Source organism: Bombina bombina, chromosome 9, assembly GCF_027579735.1.
Source record: "Bombina bombina isolate aBomBom1 chromosome 9, aBomBom1.pri, whole genome shotgun sequence".
Taxonomy (NCBI): domain Eukaryota; kingdom Metazoa; phylum Chordata; class Amphibia; order Anura; family Bombinatoridae; genus Bombina; species Bombina bombina.
The window spans coordinates 101,094,954-101,111,189 of NC_069507.1; the positions used below are offsets into that span (position 1 = coordinate 101,094,954).

The window sequence follows — 16,236 nt, forward strand, 5'->3', positions numbered from 1 at the left end:
TCACAGGACGTGTCTCTCATTCCTCTCTGGCAAAGCCTTTCTCACAGGACGTGTCTCTCATTCCTCTCTGGCACAGCCTTTCTCACAGGACGTGTCTCTCATTCCTCTCTGGCAAAGCCTTTCTCACAGTACGTGTCTCTCATTCCTCTCTGGCAAAGCCTTTCTCACAGTACGTGTCTCTCATTCCTCTCTGGCACAGCCTTTCTCACGGGATATGTCCCTCTCATTCCTCTCTGGCAAAGCCTTTCTCACAGGACGTGTCTCTCATTCCTCTCTGGCACAGCCTTTCTCACAGGACGTGTCTCTCATTCATCTCTGGCAAAGCCTTTCTCACAGGACGTGTCTCTCATTCCTCTCTGACAAAGCCTTTCTCACAGGACGTGTCTCTCATTCCTCTCTGGCACAGCCTTTCTCACAGGACGTGTCTCTCATTCCTCTCTGGCACAGCCTTTCTCACAGGACGTGTCTCTCATTCCTCTCTGGCAAAGCCTTTCTCACAGGACGTGTCTCTCATTCCTCTCTGGCACAGCCTTTCTCACAGGACGTGTCTCTCATTCCTCTCTGGCAAAGCCTTTCTCACAGGACGTGTCTCTCATTCCTCTCTGGCACAGCCTTTCTCACAGGACGTGTCTCTCATTCCTCTCTGGCAAAGCCTTTCTCACAGTACGTGTCTCTCATTCCTCTCTGACAAAGTCTTTCTCACAGGACGTGTCTCTCATTCCTCTCTGGCAAAGCCTTTCTCACAGGACCTGTCTCTCATTCCTCTCTGGCACAGCCTTTCTCACATGATTTCTAAAATACACTACTTCTCATGTTTTTTTCTTTCATGATTCAGATACACCATGATGGAATTTTAAGTAACTTTCTAATCTCTTCTATTATTAAATTGCTTTCATTTTCTTGGTATCTTTTGCTGAAAAGCAGATATGTAAGCTCAGGAATCCATTTGCAAGAGCAGAGCACTAGATGGCAGCAATATTTCCTGCCACGTAATGCTATATACACCTACCTAGGCATCTCTTCAACAAAGAAAGCCATGGGAAATTGGTTTGGCTGCAGTGATATATTGTGAAATATTGAATACAGCTGAGTTTTGTTGCTTAGGTAGAACAGGTTTTTTCACATGTAGGGTGCAGGTTCTTACAAGTGTATTTTAATTTTGCTATTACATTTTAAGAGATGAAAGAAAGACTAATACATGATGAAAAAAAGATGATAAAAACACACCTTAAATGTGAGGTCGGACATATCTGTACTTGTGTATCCTCTTCTGTTTCATCAACCTCATAATAACTCCCAGTCTGCCTCTCTCCATCAGTTGCTGTTTGTCTGTATGCATCTGAGCTTGGGCTTTTAACATGACCATCATACATTTTCTCTTGGTAAACTTCATATTGTGGTCCTGTGTCATGTTCACATTCTTTTTCAGATTGATCAACCATTTTATTATCTGTGTAAAATTCTTGCTGCTCCTTCATGTGATTGCCCACCTCTCTAGACGAGTGATCGGGAGATTGTCTGTTTGTGTAATCTTCACATTCTTCTTGTGAGTGATTGGTAGGCTGTGGTGTGTTGTAAGCTTTCTCACATTCCTTTCTGTACTCTTCATAATGTGTATTTTCATGCTCAATGAGTTGTTTTTTCAAATCTTCTTCATTTGCCTCTTTTTGATCAGCAAACTGCCTTTCTCCATGATCCATATGTTGCCTGTCTATGTAATGTTCATACGTTTTATAGGTCACATCAACAGGTTGAGACTCACTGTCTTCATAAAGTTTCTCTTCATGAGCCAAATAACTTTTCTCTAGGTGAACATCGTGCTGTTTCTCTGCTTGATTAGACAGCCTTATAGTAGAATTGTCAGTGTGCCCATCCGGGTAAACTAAATGTTGTTTTTCAGCTTGATCATCGGACTGCCTAATATCATTGTTTTCAGGCTGTCTCCTTTCGTAAACCTCATGTTGTTCCTTCCTGTATTCTTCATACTCTTTTTCTGTATGAAGTTGTCTCTCAGTAAAACCATCCTGTTGGTTCTGAGTATATTGTTCATACTGGTTTTTTTCATTAGCTATGGGCGGTCTCTCTGTATTTATTTTATGTTGCCCCTCTGCTTGAATAGCCTGTCTTATCAAGTATTCGACTAGCTGACTCTCTGCATGATCACGAGGGATCTTCTCAGCATCATTTTCAGGTTCACACTCTGCTTCCTCTGTGTAATCAGCAGTCTGTCTCTCAGTGTGACTGTACGGCTGTCTCTCTGCTGAGGCTTTGTTGAAAATGTTATAGAGTTTCTCAATTGTATCTTCTCTCATTCTTTCTGTGTAAAATTCATGTTGCTTATCTAAATAACCATCATACAGTCTATCTAAGTCATTAACAGGTAGTTTGTCTTCAACTCTCCTGTGTTCTCTCTCTTCCTCATCTACAGGTTGTTTTTCTTTTACACCAGAATACTGTATCTCTATGCCACTCAAACTCTGTTCTTTTAAAGAATCACAAGGCCGTGTGTCTTTGCATTCATACTGACTTCCTGTATAATATCCATGTTCTTCCACTCTTGAAATGTCTAACTCTACCTGTGTTTGATCTTCTTGCTCTTTCTCTTTTTGATATTCAGGTTGTTGCTCTATGAAATCTTCTGAATGTCTTTTTGTGTAAACCTCAGACTGTTTCTCTTTGTAATCTCTGGTCCATTTGTCTGTGTAGTCTGCTGATTGTCTTTCTGTGTAGTCTCCATGCTGTCTGTCTGTCTGATTCCCAACATGTCTTTCAGGATAATGTTCACTTACTTTGTTCATGGGATTGGCATCTGTTGCTGATTCCCAGTATGCATCATCCTTTGAGCTGTCTGGCTTAGTGGTTAAAATGCTTCCAGAATCTTGAATAGAGGAAATTTGGGTACCTTGGACATTATATAACTTGTTTTTTTCTCTCAAATTGTGTTCTTCTATTGTGGGATGGAATTCCAATTGCTGTGTCTCCTTGGTGTCTGAGTGTTCATCCTTCATTGAAAGATATACTGCAGAGGGCATCTAAAAAATACAAGCAAAAAGAATGTCAGAAAATACACACCAGAAGTAAAAATTATGGAAATACAAATTGTGCTACCATGTAATTATTATGAACAGGTATTAATCGTATTAAATAATTTGTATGTACTTACTTTCTGGTTGATCAAACTTAAAAAAATAAAAAACACTGCAATGTACAAGAATTCTTTATCCAATTTTCATATTTTTTGAAAAAAAGGACATTGTAATAGGATTTGGGATTTAGTTCCTTCTTGTTTAAAGATGCCACACCAAAAAGTTTAAAACAAAATTGTGATCAGTATGTACGCTACTATGATTGTACTGTTTTTTTAATGTCCTAATAAAGCTGATGTTAAAAATAAATAACTAATTAATTACTTGAAGAAGAAAAAAAATAATAAACAACAAATGCCACACCAAATCTGCTTTGGAAATTAAGATGTAATATGCATTTTATGAGCAGACCAGGGAACTTGCTGGATTTAATCTGGAGACTATGGGGCCAATTTTATTAAAGTGCGGATGGACATGATACAATGTAGCGTATCATGTCCGCCGCACATCGATAAATGCCGACAGCATATACTGACGGCATTTATCATTGCACAAGCAGTTCTTTTGAACTGCTTGTGCAATGCCGTCCCCTGCAGATTTGCAGCCAATCAGCCGCTAGCAGAGGGTGTCAATCAGCCCAATCATATAGGATCGGGTGGAGTGAAGGCCGCAGCCTCAGAGGCAGCGGATCAGTTATGGAGCAGTGGTCTTTAGACCGCTGCTTCATAACTGCTGTTTCCAGCGAGCCTGAAGGCTCACGCGGAAACAGGGGCATCAAGCTCCATTCGGAGCTTGATAATTCGCTCCCTATGGGTTTAAATGGACATGTTTTCCAAATGTTGAATCACTTGAAAGTGACACAATATATCTGTAAAAAGCTGACTTAAAAATATCACATCAAAGACTGTATATAAAAAAAGGATACTATTTGACCTAAAATGTGCTCAATCGCTGCATCCTATTGTATAGGAACTTTAATCATCCAATCAGGATGCATGTTCTAGGACTTGCAAGGGGGCGTGCATTTGTCATGTGCAGGCACAGTCACTTTATAGCCCTCCTCATTTTTAAGGAAGTTTACTATGAAATCCTTCAAGATTGTGGTGAAATCCCATGAGATCACAGTAGAGCAAAGTGTAAACTCTGCATTAATGTTGCTGATTGGCTGTTTTTTTTAATATGCAGATGACGATAAAAAGAGTATCTGAAGGATAACAGCTTATCTTACTTTTGTGAGCTGAAGACATTTTGGAGTCAAATGTGAGTATGTAGCTGACAGGGGGCTGCAGGGGGCAGAGGTCTGATCTGATGTGAATATGTAGCTTACAGGGAGGCTGCAGGGGGCAGGATTCTGATCTGATGTGAATATGTAGCTTACAGGGGGCTGCAAGGTGCAGGGGTCTGATCAAATGTGAGTATGTAGCCGATATGGGGCTGCAGGGGGTTTTTCTGATATGATGTCAATATGTAGCTTACAGGGGGACTGCAGAGGGCAGGGGTCTGATCTGAATATGTAGCTTACAGGGGGCTGCAGGGGGCAGAAGTCTGATCTAATGCGAGTATGTAGTTGACAGAAGGACTACAGGGTTCAGATCTGACAGGGGTCTAATGGCCAAAGGTTCTGATGTCATGTGAGCATGTCCCTGAATGAGCTGCATTAGTAGGGGATGTATTAATAATTGGCTATGTTTTTATCATTAGAATAGCAAAAATACTTTGTTTTTAAAATGTTTCGGGTAAAATCTGTATTATTAATGCATAAAGGATACCTATTTCTGCAAGTTTAATACACTGAGCAAAAATAAACCTACCTGAATTTAGGGTTTCATGTCTTTTTTTTTTTTTTAAATAATTTTTTATTGAGGTTATGCTGGTAAATACAAAAGGTATGGAATACCTCACAACAAAAACAACAACAGTGTCAAATTTACAATAGTTATTCTTATACATGAAATAACAACATAGTATTGTGCTAGGTATATATTAGGAACCTCTTTTTTTATTATATTCTTCACTTATTTCCTCAGATAACACAAACGGCCACTTTTGGACCAGGAAAAGCAAATGTAGTCTAGAGGAAAAATAGCATATGGAGTGGTCACTTATGGACCTGAATATGTAATGGAAGGAGTAAATTAGCAACTGAAGTTATTAGCTTCAAAAATATGAAGGGGGAAGGAAATTCAGCGGGTAAGCAACGCTATTCAAATATGGGGGAGTGTGGAGGGGCGGAGCCATATGAAAGGGCGACAGGAGGAATGCAATGGGACCTCTAAGATAGTTACTGGAGAATTAGGGGTAAATCAAAGAGTCAACATAGAGCATATGATATTTGGCCTCTAGGAATACAAGGGCACATAAGAGAAGTTATACAGTCAGGTGGTTATCACCATATATGCAGGCTGTTGGCTGCAGGGATCATAAATTATACTACTGAGGGGGGTCTATAACATAATAAATATGGGATGAGGTGAGCATTATACTAGCTTCATATTATATACACATACACAAAATTGCCTATAAATGGATAGGTGTTAAATTCAATAACACTGGCAAATCTGCTGGCTAGAGGTGTGAAATCAAGTATCTATGTCAATAGGGAGTTGTCTCCTAATCAACTGTTGCATATTTATAGACAGTGAATTTTTATCTTTCTAGAACAGGTTGGTAAACATAACTAAGGAGGAACAGGCAGCAGTTAATACTGAGACCATACCTGCCCATAACATAAGATAGTTGGTAACAGTAAGTAGCACTAACTAGTATGTTCATGTTACAAGTAGTTTTACTAAAACTCTATGCATCACATTCTCATATTATTAACTAAAGGACAAACATAGCATACCATGAGAGGCTCTGAGGGAGTGACTGCAGTTATGGGTCCTTTGGTTTGTCTATATCCATTAGGAATGACCTATTGAGACTTGTCTAGCCATTATGGACTAACTCGTTCCTAATTGTCTATAGTGAGCCTCTATAAAGCATGAGCTATAATATTGATCTAACCATCAAACCATCGTGACAATATCTATTAGGTACATACTCAAATGATAAAGCGAGGTAATAGATGCCTCCATAGGAAATCACTGATGAACAGTTACTAATATATAAGGCATATAACAGAGTATGAGCATATTAGACACAAACTCAATTATAGTATAGGTTGACAACCATTAGTAACGCTAAAGATATAAAATAGTTAAACTAGAATATACAATTAGTAACGCTGAAGATATAAGATAGTTAAACTGGAATATACATTGAACCCTGATTTTCAGAGTATATGCATTAGGAAAACTGAAAGTATTAACCCCTTAATGACCACAATGTACTCTGTATGTCACTGGTTGTTGAGGGTTTTTTCAGGACATAATAGCACAAGTCTAGCAAGAACACGCTATTAATCCACTCCCTCCAGCAGGCTTTGTGGAATAGAGCAGTCTCAACTCTGGTGGCAAGACCGCGCTATAAAACAATCAAGTCCCAAAAAAAGGCCAGTGACATACAGGGTACGTCGCTGGTCCTTAAGGGGTTAAACAATGTTCATAAAGTCCCATATTTGGAAGCTTATGAGCTCTCCACTTAATGTATTCACTGCCTTTTTTTTTTTCTCATCAACCTATTCCACATGGAGCTTGTTGGGATGTATAGTGTAGGACTAAATAACACAGTTTACCTAAGTGTGCTGTGTAGGCTTAATGCAAGTGTGGAGAGGAACAAGGTTTTTAAGAATAGTACATTCACATCAACACCAACGGTCTAGCTGAGGTGTATAAAACAGTCTGATCCCTTCTGCATATACTAGTTAATATAAACATAAAATATATAGTATACTTTGCCCTAACAAAAATAAAACTGTGGGACAATTAGAGCCATAGTAAATATAGAATGAATTTGGAAGCGTAGAGAACACCAATATTGACAGCAAACATAATATCATAAACTGTAAGAGAAGGCAGAACAATTATCCAAGTTTGTGTTGTATAACATCAGACATAGCAACTATATACTTTCCGGCAAAGCTCCATATCCAGCATGTCAATACGACCAGAGTGTCAGTGACTGCAGTTGAGGGAGCAAAGATGACAACCGCCACCTGGGTCAAAAGGGAGCCTTAAACAGCCATCCAACACAGAGGGAGTCAGCCTTCCGATTCTCTGCCGCCGACCAGAGCATGGCATCTCAGAAAAATCACCCCCGCAGCCTCTCAGCAGCGAGATAGGAGAGAGACATATGAGAGTCAGCTGCATCCTCATCTTATCCGTCCCAGTCGACATCAGTGAAGTCCTCGGTTGTGCAAAAATCGACTTGTCAAGCAGAAGGAAACATCCGCCGGGTGAGTCAGTGCTAAAGACCCGGTCTGGAGCGGGATATTTACCTCAGTGCAGGAAGTATTTGCGCGCCAGTGATACTGATACTTTAGGTTCATTTGCCCGTGTGGGCAAGAAAGCTCTGTGGGGTTAGCCTCATGGTGTCGAAATTTGACAGAGTTGCCATCTCCTTGATCCACTCTAATGGCAGGTGGGGTAAAATTAATCTCAGGCTCGAGTGTAGATTCGGGCAAATTCTCACCTAGTAGCGCTTGCTGGTCATCCCGTGTGTGAAAAGCTGCCTTTAGATGAGCCGAGAGGTCTTGAAAGTGTACCTCCATCTTCCATGCTACATGTTCCAGTAGGGATTGTAGTTCATTGTGGGAGTCCTCTATGGGTAAAGAAATCATCTTTTTTAGGAGTTGCGGCTAAGCTCTGTACCCACGTGGCAGTCTAGGAGCGAGCGCTACCAGGTAAAACTCCTCTGCAGCAGAGTCCAGCCTATAATTCAGTCCATGTGGTGAGCTGGTAGGGGCAATATTAGGTGGTTTAAATTAAATATAAAACTATCAGAAGTCCTCCGTTAGCAAGATTTAGAGCCGGAGCTCCTACAGCACACAACCGATCAGCTTGGCCCCCCGCCCCCCGGGTTTCATATCTTTTTATTCATATTTTGTTACAGTATTGGATGAATGTATATACAGGAGTAATGAGTCTTTTTAAGGGTTTGTAATTTTTCATACCAAACCATTTAATTGTTAATACATTTTTTTCAATGAGTTTATAAATCTCTCACTTAGATACTTAATATATCTAGACATGTGATATCAATTTAACTATGATCAAATGTAAGGGTTCATAAGAAAGTGTTTATTTTTACATGATTTGGAGTCTCATCCTAAAATATGCAGGGTAAGACCTGGGCACTTCATGTATTTAATCACTTAAATACAACACAGGGAATGATTATATGTATGGAGGATTAATATGCCTCTAAATTGTGTATTGTTTCTTTAAGGCAATGCCAATTTTATCACTAATTAAAGGGACACTGAACCCAATTTTTTTCTTTTGTGATTCACATAGAGCATGCAATTTTAAGCAACTTTCTATTCTAATTTACTCACGAAAGAAAAAAATTGGGTTCAATGTCCCTTTAAGAAACACATTGCGCATTTTAACGATTCTAACCATCTCTGTGATGGTCTCAGAATTATCATAATATTCTTTATTTTAAAACTAAAGCAAAATGTGGTGTCATAAGTTGGTGGAGTTGTAAAGGGAAAGTCTACACCAGAATTGTTATTGTTTAAAAATATAGATAATCCCTTTATTACCCATTCCCTAGTTTTGCATACCCAACACGGTTATATTAATAGACTTTTTACCTCTGCGATTACCTTGTATCTAAGCCTTTGCAAACTGCCCCCTTATTTCAGTTCTTTTGACTGACTTGCATTTTAGCTCCTAGGTAACTCCACGTGCATGAGCACAATGTTATCTATATGGCACACAGGAGCTGATGCCCTCTAGTTGTGAAAAACTGTCAAAATGTATTCAGATAAGAGGCGGCCTTCAAGGGCTAATAAATTAGCATATGACCTACCTAGGTTTAGCTTTTAACTAAGAATACCAAGAGAACAAAGCAAAATTGATGCTAAAAGTAAATTGTAACGTTGTATAAAATTACATGCCCTATCTGAATCATGAAAGTTTATTTTTGACTAAACTGTCCCTTTAATATCAGGGGTTTTTACCCTGGAAATATTCATATGTATAAAAATTCTTACCATTACATTACATCAAATCTATTACAAAGTCATTTATAAAGGCACAGAATACACAGCCTGTAACTGTATAAACTTTCATAATACAGCTCTTCATGCAAAAATGTAATCACTCTGCAGCTGACATCAAACCTAAGTAAGCTCCCTTGTCTGAAGAAGAGAATGTACAACAATGTTGTGGTTTTCTTAAATATACCAGATAGCTTTCCTACAGCTTGCTCAAACTCAGCAGCATGATCATTTCTTAAATCATTCTGAAAATATGTGTATCCCGGCTACTTCTCTTTGCTGGTGGTTTCACAGGAAATCAGGACTAAAACCATATGCAAGGTTTGTGATGTGAAGGATAAACACATACATTATAATATAGGGCTAGATTACAAGTGGAGCACAAAAATGCACTTTTGCAAGTGCAAGATTTGCGTTCCACTCAGCAAATGTGCACTGGTATTATAAGTTAAGCACAATGCGAATGCGCCCTCCCATTCAAATTGCATGGAAGCCTTGCACTCATGAGAGCGCGCTTCCATAGGCTCCAATAAGGAGCCTTGTTCTGATGCCGATAGACACGGCATAGAACCTAGCGCAATGAAGGGGTTAAGTCAAGCAGCATTAGACAGCAAAGTTTAAATATATATGATTATGAATATATACATATACATTCACTGGCCACTTTATTAGGTACACCTTGCTAGTACTAGGTTGGACCTCCTTTTGCCTTCAGAACTGCCTTAATTCTTTGTGGCATAGATTCAACAAGGTGTTGGAAACATTCCTCAGAGATTTTGGGCCATATTGACATGATAGCATCACGCAGTTGCTGCAGATTTGTCAGCTGCATATCCATGATGCGAATCTCCCATTCCACCACATCCTAAAGGTGCTCTATTGGATTGAGATCTGGTGACTGTGGAGGCCATTGGAGTACAGTAAACTCATTGTCATGTTTAAGAAACCAGTTTGAGATGATTTTAGCCTTGTGACATGGTGCATTATCCTGCTGGAAGTAGCCATCAGAAGATTGGTACACTGTAGTCATAAAGGGATGAACATGGTCAGCAACAATACTCAGGTAGGTCGTGGAGTTTAAACGATGCTCAATTGGTACTAAGGGGCCTAAAGTGTGCCAAGAAAATATCCCCCACACCAATAAACCACCACCACCAGCCTGAACCATTTATACAAGACAGGATGGATCAATGCTTTCATGTTGTTTACACCAAATTCTGACCCTACGCAGCTGAAATGAGACTCATCAGACCAGGCAATGTTTTTCCAATCTTCTATTGTCCAATTTTGGTGACCCTGTGCAAATTGTAGCCTCAGTTTCCTGTTCTTAGCTCACAGGAGTGGTACCCGGTGTGGTCTTCTGCTGCTGTAGCCCATTTGCTTCAAGGTTCAACGTGTTGTGCTTTCAGAGATGGTATTCTGCATACCCTGGTTGTAACAAGTAGTTATCTGCGTTACTGTTGCCTTTCTATCATTTCAAACCAGTCTGCCCATTCTCCTCTGACATCAACAAGGCATTTTTGTCCACACAACTGCCGCTCACTGGATATTTTCTTGTTTTCAGACCATTCTCTGTAAACCCTAGAGATAGTTGTGCGTTAAAATTCCAATAGATCAGCAGTTTTTGAAATACTCAGACCAGCCCATCTGGCACTAACAACCATGCCACGTTCAAAGTCACTTAGATTCCCTTTCTTCCCCATTCTGATGCTCATTTTGGTCGTCTTCACCACGTCTAGATGCCTAAATGCATTGAGTTGCTGCCATGTGATTGGCTGATTAGCAATTTGTGTTACCAAGCAATTGAACAAGTGTACCTAATAAAGTGGCCGGTGAGTGTATATTTATGTGTTTATATGTGTATATACACATATTAACACATCAATATATATTATGTATAAAAGCATATACATAAATATTTATAGTTTTAATACAGTCCCCATAGACCGCAATGTAAAAGTACTTTTCAGTGCCTTTTTTTCTAACACCCCCACATCCCCTTACTTTAAACCCTTATAACTGCTTTGTACAGTTATTTAAAAAAAATAAAAAAATAAAGAAGCTACAATTTTTTTATTTTAATAAAGGAACCTTACACTTTATTTTGGGGACAATTGCAGAAATTTCTTTCATTAACCAGAGATCTGATCTCTGGTTAATGAATTTGAGCGTAGCATTAACCAGCCACTCTCGGCAGGACCCTCTCTCCTCATTTGATACCTGTTTTTATATACCACCTATGTTCATAGCGCTGTGGAACCTGTTGGCGCTCTACAAATACCTGATAATAATAATAATAAGTAAGGGCTGGTTATTTAACGTGGCACATGTTAAATTTAGCGCTCCACTTGTAATCTAGCCCATAATGTTTAAAAAAAAAAAAAGCGATTTTATGTGATGTCTCGCCATACCATCAAGTTTTTGAACAATGGGTCCTAAGGAAGAATAAATACCAACTTGCTCATGGTTCCATTTAATAACAACCGTTTATTGAAAATGTTAAATATTTTAGTGATATACTTGGTGAAAAAGTACTATGGTATTGTACTACTTTAAAGGGACACTAAAAACTAAATACATTTCATGCACTTTCCTGTAATCTTGGGTGCTGCCATTTTGGAACCTATGTTATAATGCAAATAGTTGAAAACATTTTTTGCACATGTGCAGCACTAGAATGTAGTGAAGGATTAATTTCAATATGGCTGCACCCATGATTAGAGGGTGGCAGGTAATAACCTCAATACTTTGTTTAGAAATTGGAGTTCCAGTTTACTGTCCCTTTAAAGGAGTCTTTAGGGAGCCACTGGCATGCACAGAATAAATAAGGAATTCCAGAAAAATTGCAAAAATAGAGTAGGGAGCCCAAAAGAAAGAAACAAACAATGTAAAAAATTCTGGCAGCTGTGAGATCAGAAGTTTAAAAGCAGCTAATCTCTGTCTTAAACAGTCATACAAGTGTAAAATTGCTTGCATATAATATAATGTGTTTAACCCAGGTAAAATGGATTAAACACATTGTTAAAGTGGTTTACAGAACAGTAGTGCCCTACTGGGCACATCCCATAAGCCAATGAAAAGAGGCATATGCGTGTAACCGCCAATCACCAGCTAACTTCCAGTAGTGCCTACTCATTTTGAGTATACCCAGGTATGCATTACAACAAAGGATACAAGCAAAGTACATTTCGTAATAGAAGTAAACTGTCTCTTGCATGATTCAGATAGAGCAAGTTATTTTACAGCACTTTAAATTCACTTCTGTTTTCAAATTGACTTTGTTCTCTTGGTATCTTTGTTGAAAATAAATATGTAAATATACTTCATTACTCACTCTGAACCTGATTTCATACACTATAAGTTTATTCTTCGTTCATACACTTCTGCCCTTCACTTAGCCAAGCAAACCTACTTCTCTTCTCTCATATCTACCCTTTCCTCAAACCCTAAACAACTCTTTTCCACCTTTAACTCTCTCCTCTACCCACCTGCTCCACCACCCCTGTCTGTCTTTAGTGCTCAAGCCCTGGCAGACTACTTTTTAAATAAAACACCTACTATCCAAAGCAACATCCCAACACCAACCGACAATATTCCAACAGGCCCAATTACTCCCTCTGCCACCCTCTCTATCTGCCATCCAGCCACTGAGAATGAAGTTTCTTCCTTACTATCTTCCTCGCGCCTCACTACCTGCCCACTCGACCCTATCCCTTCCCATCTAATACCCTCCCTATCTTCCACCCTCACTCCTGCTCTTACCCACATCTTCAACCTATCTCTCTCTACCGGCTCATTCCCATCTTCTTTCAAACACGCAAAAGTCACTCCCATACTCAAAAACCCTCCCTCGAACCTAATTCTCCCAAAAGCTACCGCTCCATATCACTGCTTCCACTAACATCAAAACTTCCTGTTCACCAACTCCTTGCTTGACCCACTGCAATCCGGATTCCGACCAAAACATTCAACTGAGACTGCCCTTACCAAGGTTACAAATGATCTTTTCTCTGCAAAAAAGTATTGGCCGCTACTCTATACTCATCTTACTCGACCTCTCGCCTGCCTTCGACACAGTTGACCACCCCCTCCTCTTACAGACCCTTAGCTATTTTGGCCTCTGTGACACTGCTCTTTCCTGGATTCACTCCTATCTTTCCCACAGGTCCTTTTCTGTGTCATTTGCCGGCGACTCCTCCTCTCCTATGCCTCTGTCTGTTGGAGTACCTCAAGGATCTGTTCTAAGTCCTCTACTCTTCTCCATCTATACATCTTCGCTGGGTAAACTTATCAAAAGTTATGGCTTCAAATATCACCTCTATGCTAATGACACCCAGATCTATCTCTCCATCCCTGCTCTCTCTCCCTCTGTCCTTTCTCATGTCAGCGACTGCTTATCTGGTATTTCTTCCTGGATGGCCTCTCACCACCTAAAGATTAACATGTCCAAGACTGAGCTCCTTCTCCCCCCCCCCCCTCAAGTTCTACGCCGACTTCTGACTTCTCTATCCCTGTTGACGGCATCACCATTTCCCCATCGCCCCAAGTCCGCTGCCTCGGAGTCACACTTGACTCAAATCTACCCTTGTCCCCCATATCCAATCTCTTTCTACATCCTGATGCAACCATCTACGCAATATTTCCAAAATTCACCCTTTTCTGAGCGCTGACACCACAAAGCAAATAATCCACTCCCTTGTTATCTCCCGACTTGACTACTGCAATAACCTACTCGCTGGCCTTCCTCTTTACAGCCTCTCCCCCCTTCAATCCATCCTAAATGCCTCTGCCAGGCTGATCCACCTTTCCCGCCGATCTGCATCTGCTGCACCTCTCTGCGTGTCCCTTCATTGGCTCCCCATTCACAGCAGAATTAAATTCAAAATTCTCACCCTTACATACAAAGCTCTCACCAACGCCGCTCCCCTCTACCTATCCTCTCTAATACACAAGTATACTCCAGCCCGCCCACTAAGATCCAACAATGACCTGCTCCTTGCATCCGCAACTATCACCTCTTCTCATGCTAGACTGCAGGACTTCTGTCGTGCAGCACCTACCCTCTGGAACACTCTCCCTCGTGCTGTCAGGCTTTGCCCTAATCTGTCTTCCTTTAAATGTTCCCTGAAGACTTTTCTATTCAGGGAAGCCTACCACCCAACTCAATAATAAATTAACTTCACTTACCTAACATTTCCCTTATCTAACTCTGTATTAACATCTTTCCAAATCTTGCAGTCCTCACCTCCTGTTTCTCAACCTCCTACCCTTCTAGATTGTAAATTCCCACGGGAATAGGGCCCTCAATCCCTCATGTATGTGTTTGTAAATTTTGTCCTGTCTTTTACAAGTCTTGTATTGTTTTATTTAAATGAATTGTATCCATGGACAGCGCTGCGGAATATGTTGGCGCTTCATAAATAAAGTATAATAATAATAATAATAATTAGTGGGAGGTAGCTGGTGATTAGTGGCTGCACACATTTATCTGCAGCTAATTTTAATGATGTTTTTAATCCCTTTACAGACATTAAACACACAGTTATATATTATATACATGCAACAGTGCAATACTTAGTCATATTCTCTCTCATATATATATATATTTATTTATATTAGGGATTTGCGAATGTGTTTATATTCAAATTCGAATGTTAGAACGAATGTTATTGTAGAAATTCGATTTACATAACCGAATGTTTATAAGAAAGAATATTCTTAAAAATTCTATAATCAAATGCTATTTACAGTTTTAGAATGTCACTTTCGATTTTGAATGTTCAAGATTGAATGTCCACATTCTAAATTTAGAATGTAACATTCTATTTATACTGTTCAGAATTTCAATAGTTCATGTGGTAGGGAATTTAGTAAATTGATACATAATAGATACAAATATATAAATTTGAATGTTTCTATTTCGAGTATTACATTTAAAGAGAGCATTAGAAATACTATTACAAATATATCAATTGAAATTTTTCAAATTCGACTATTGCATAATTCCAAACGAAATTATTATAAAAATTCAAATTGAATATTACATTTAAAAAAAGCATTATAGGGGGGGCGTGTCCGACCAGCGACCAAGATGGCTGCTTGCTAATTTTGGCTGATTGAGGAGTTGTTAAAGCCGTTGTTTATCCCTCCTTTGTTCCACACACTAAGCTTGTATCTGAGGATCTGAAGCTCCTTTACATCTGTGGAGTTACTTTGAGTACTTTCTATCTGAAAATTACAGCCTAGCAAACAGAAATAGAGAAGGTACGCAGCGGAGGCCTGACAAAGGCCTAGACCTTCATCTATCCCTCCACTTTCCTGATCTACAAGTCAGACTAATCAGCCATTTGCGCTGAAGAACTACATTGATAGTGCATAGAGACGTTTTGATACCTCAAACCTTTAAGCTATAACCCACTTGTGGCTAGTAATTGATTTCGCTATTGTTGTGGGGACGGCTCGAGCTGACCTGGAGTTGCTTCGATACTAGCATGGATTGCCTGGGTCCATGGGAGACGACAGTGACACAGCTGCTGATAGATCGCTTTGCAGCGCTGGAGAGAGACCTTTGTGCCCTGTTTGAGTCAGGGGTGAAGACATCGCATTGTGGACCGCGTCCACAGATACAACTAGATCTGAAACAAGAACCCAAACAAGAAGGCGCTGATTTGGTTGAGATTGAGGTGACCGAACAGCAAGCTCAGACGCCGCCGGAAGATCTCCGCTACCAAACGACAGCACAGCCCTCAGGGGAATTTAGTGCATCCAGCCTGTTAGCGGAGAGCAGGGCTGTAAGAGCAGCTCCGAGTTATTCATATGACAAGCAGTCAAGTTCACTTGCCCGTATGAATCTTGCAGCTCTTATTTCACAGAGGAGACGGCATAAGAACATACAGCGAACTGTAGATTACATTGTCCCATCTCCGTTCTGGCAGAAGACCCGGCAATCGGCTCCACATTTATGGACATGGAAGGACTATTCTCTATACGGCTACCGCCTCAATAAATCTGGTGTCGGTTAAACTATTGACTTTCCAAGATGGA

General features: G+C 39.9%; 1 protein-coding gene across 1 annotated transcript in view; it reads right to left on the reverse strand.

Moving 5' to 3' along the window:
* TNKS1BP1 (tankyrase 1 binding protein 1) overlaps positions 1–16,236 on the reverse strand; it is a 127,373-nt gene that overhangs the window by 54,214 nt on the left and 56,923 nt on the right. Inside the window, exon 5 of the mRNA XM_053692275.1 lies at positions 1,228–3,032. Coding sequence (XP_053548250.1) covers positions 1,228–3,032 — 1,805 coding nt within the window. The remainder of the gene's footprint in view (positions 1–1,227; positions 3,033–16,236) is intronic.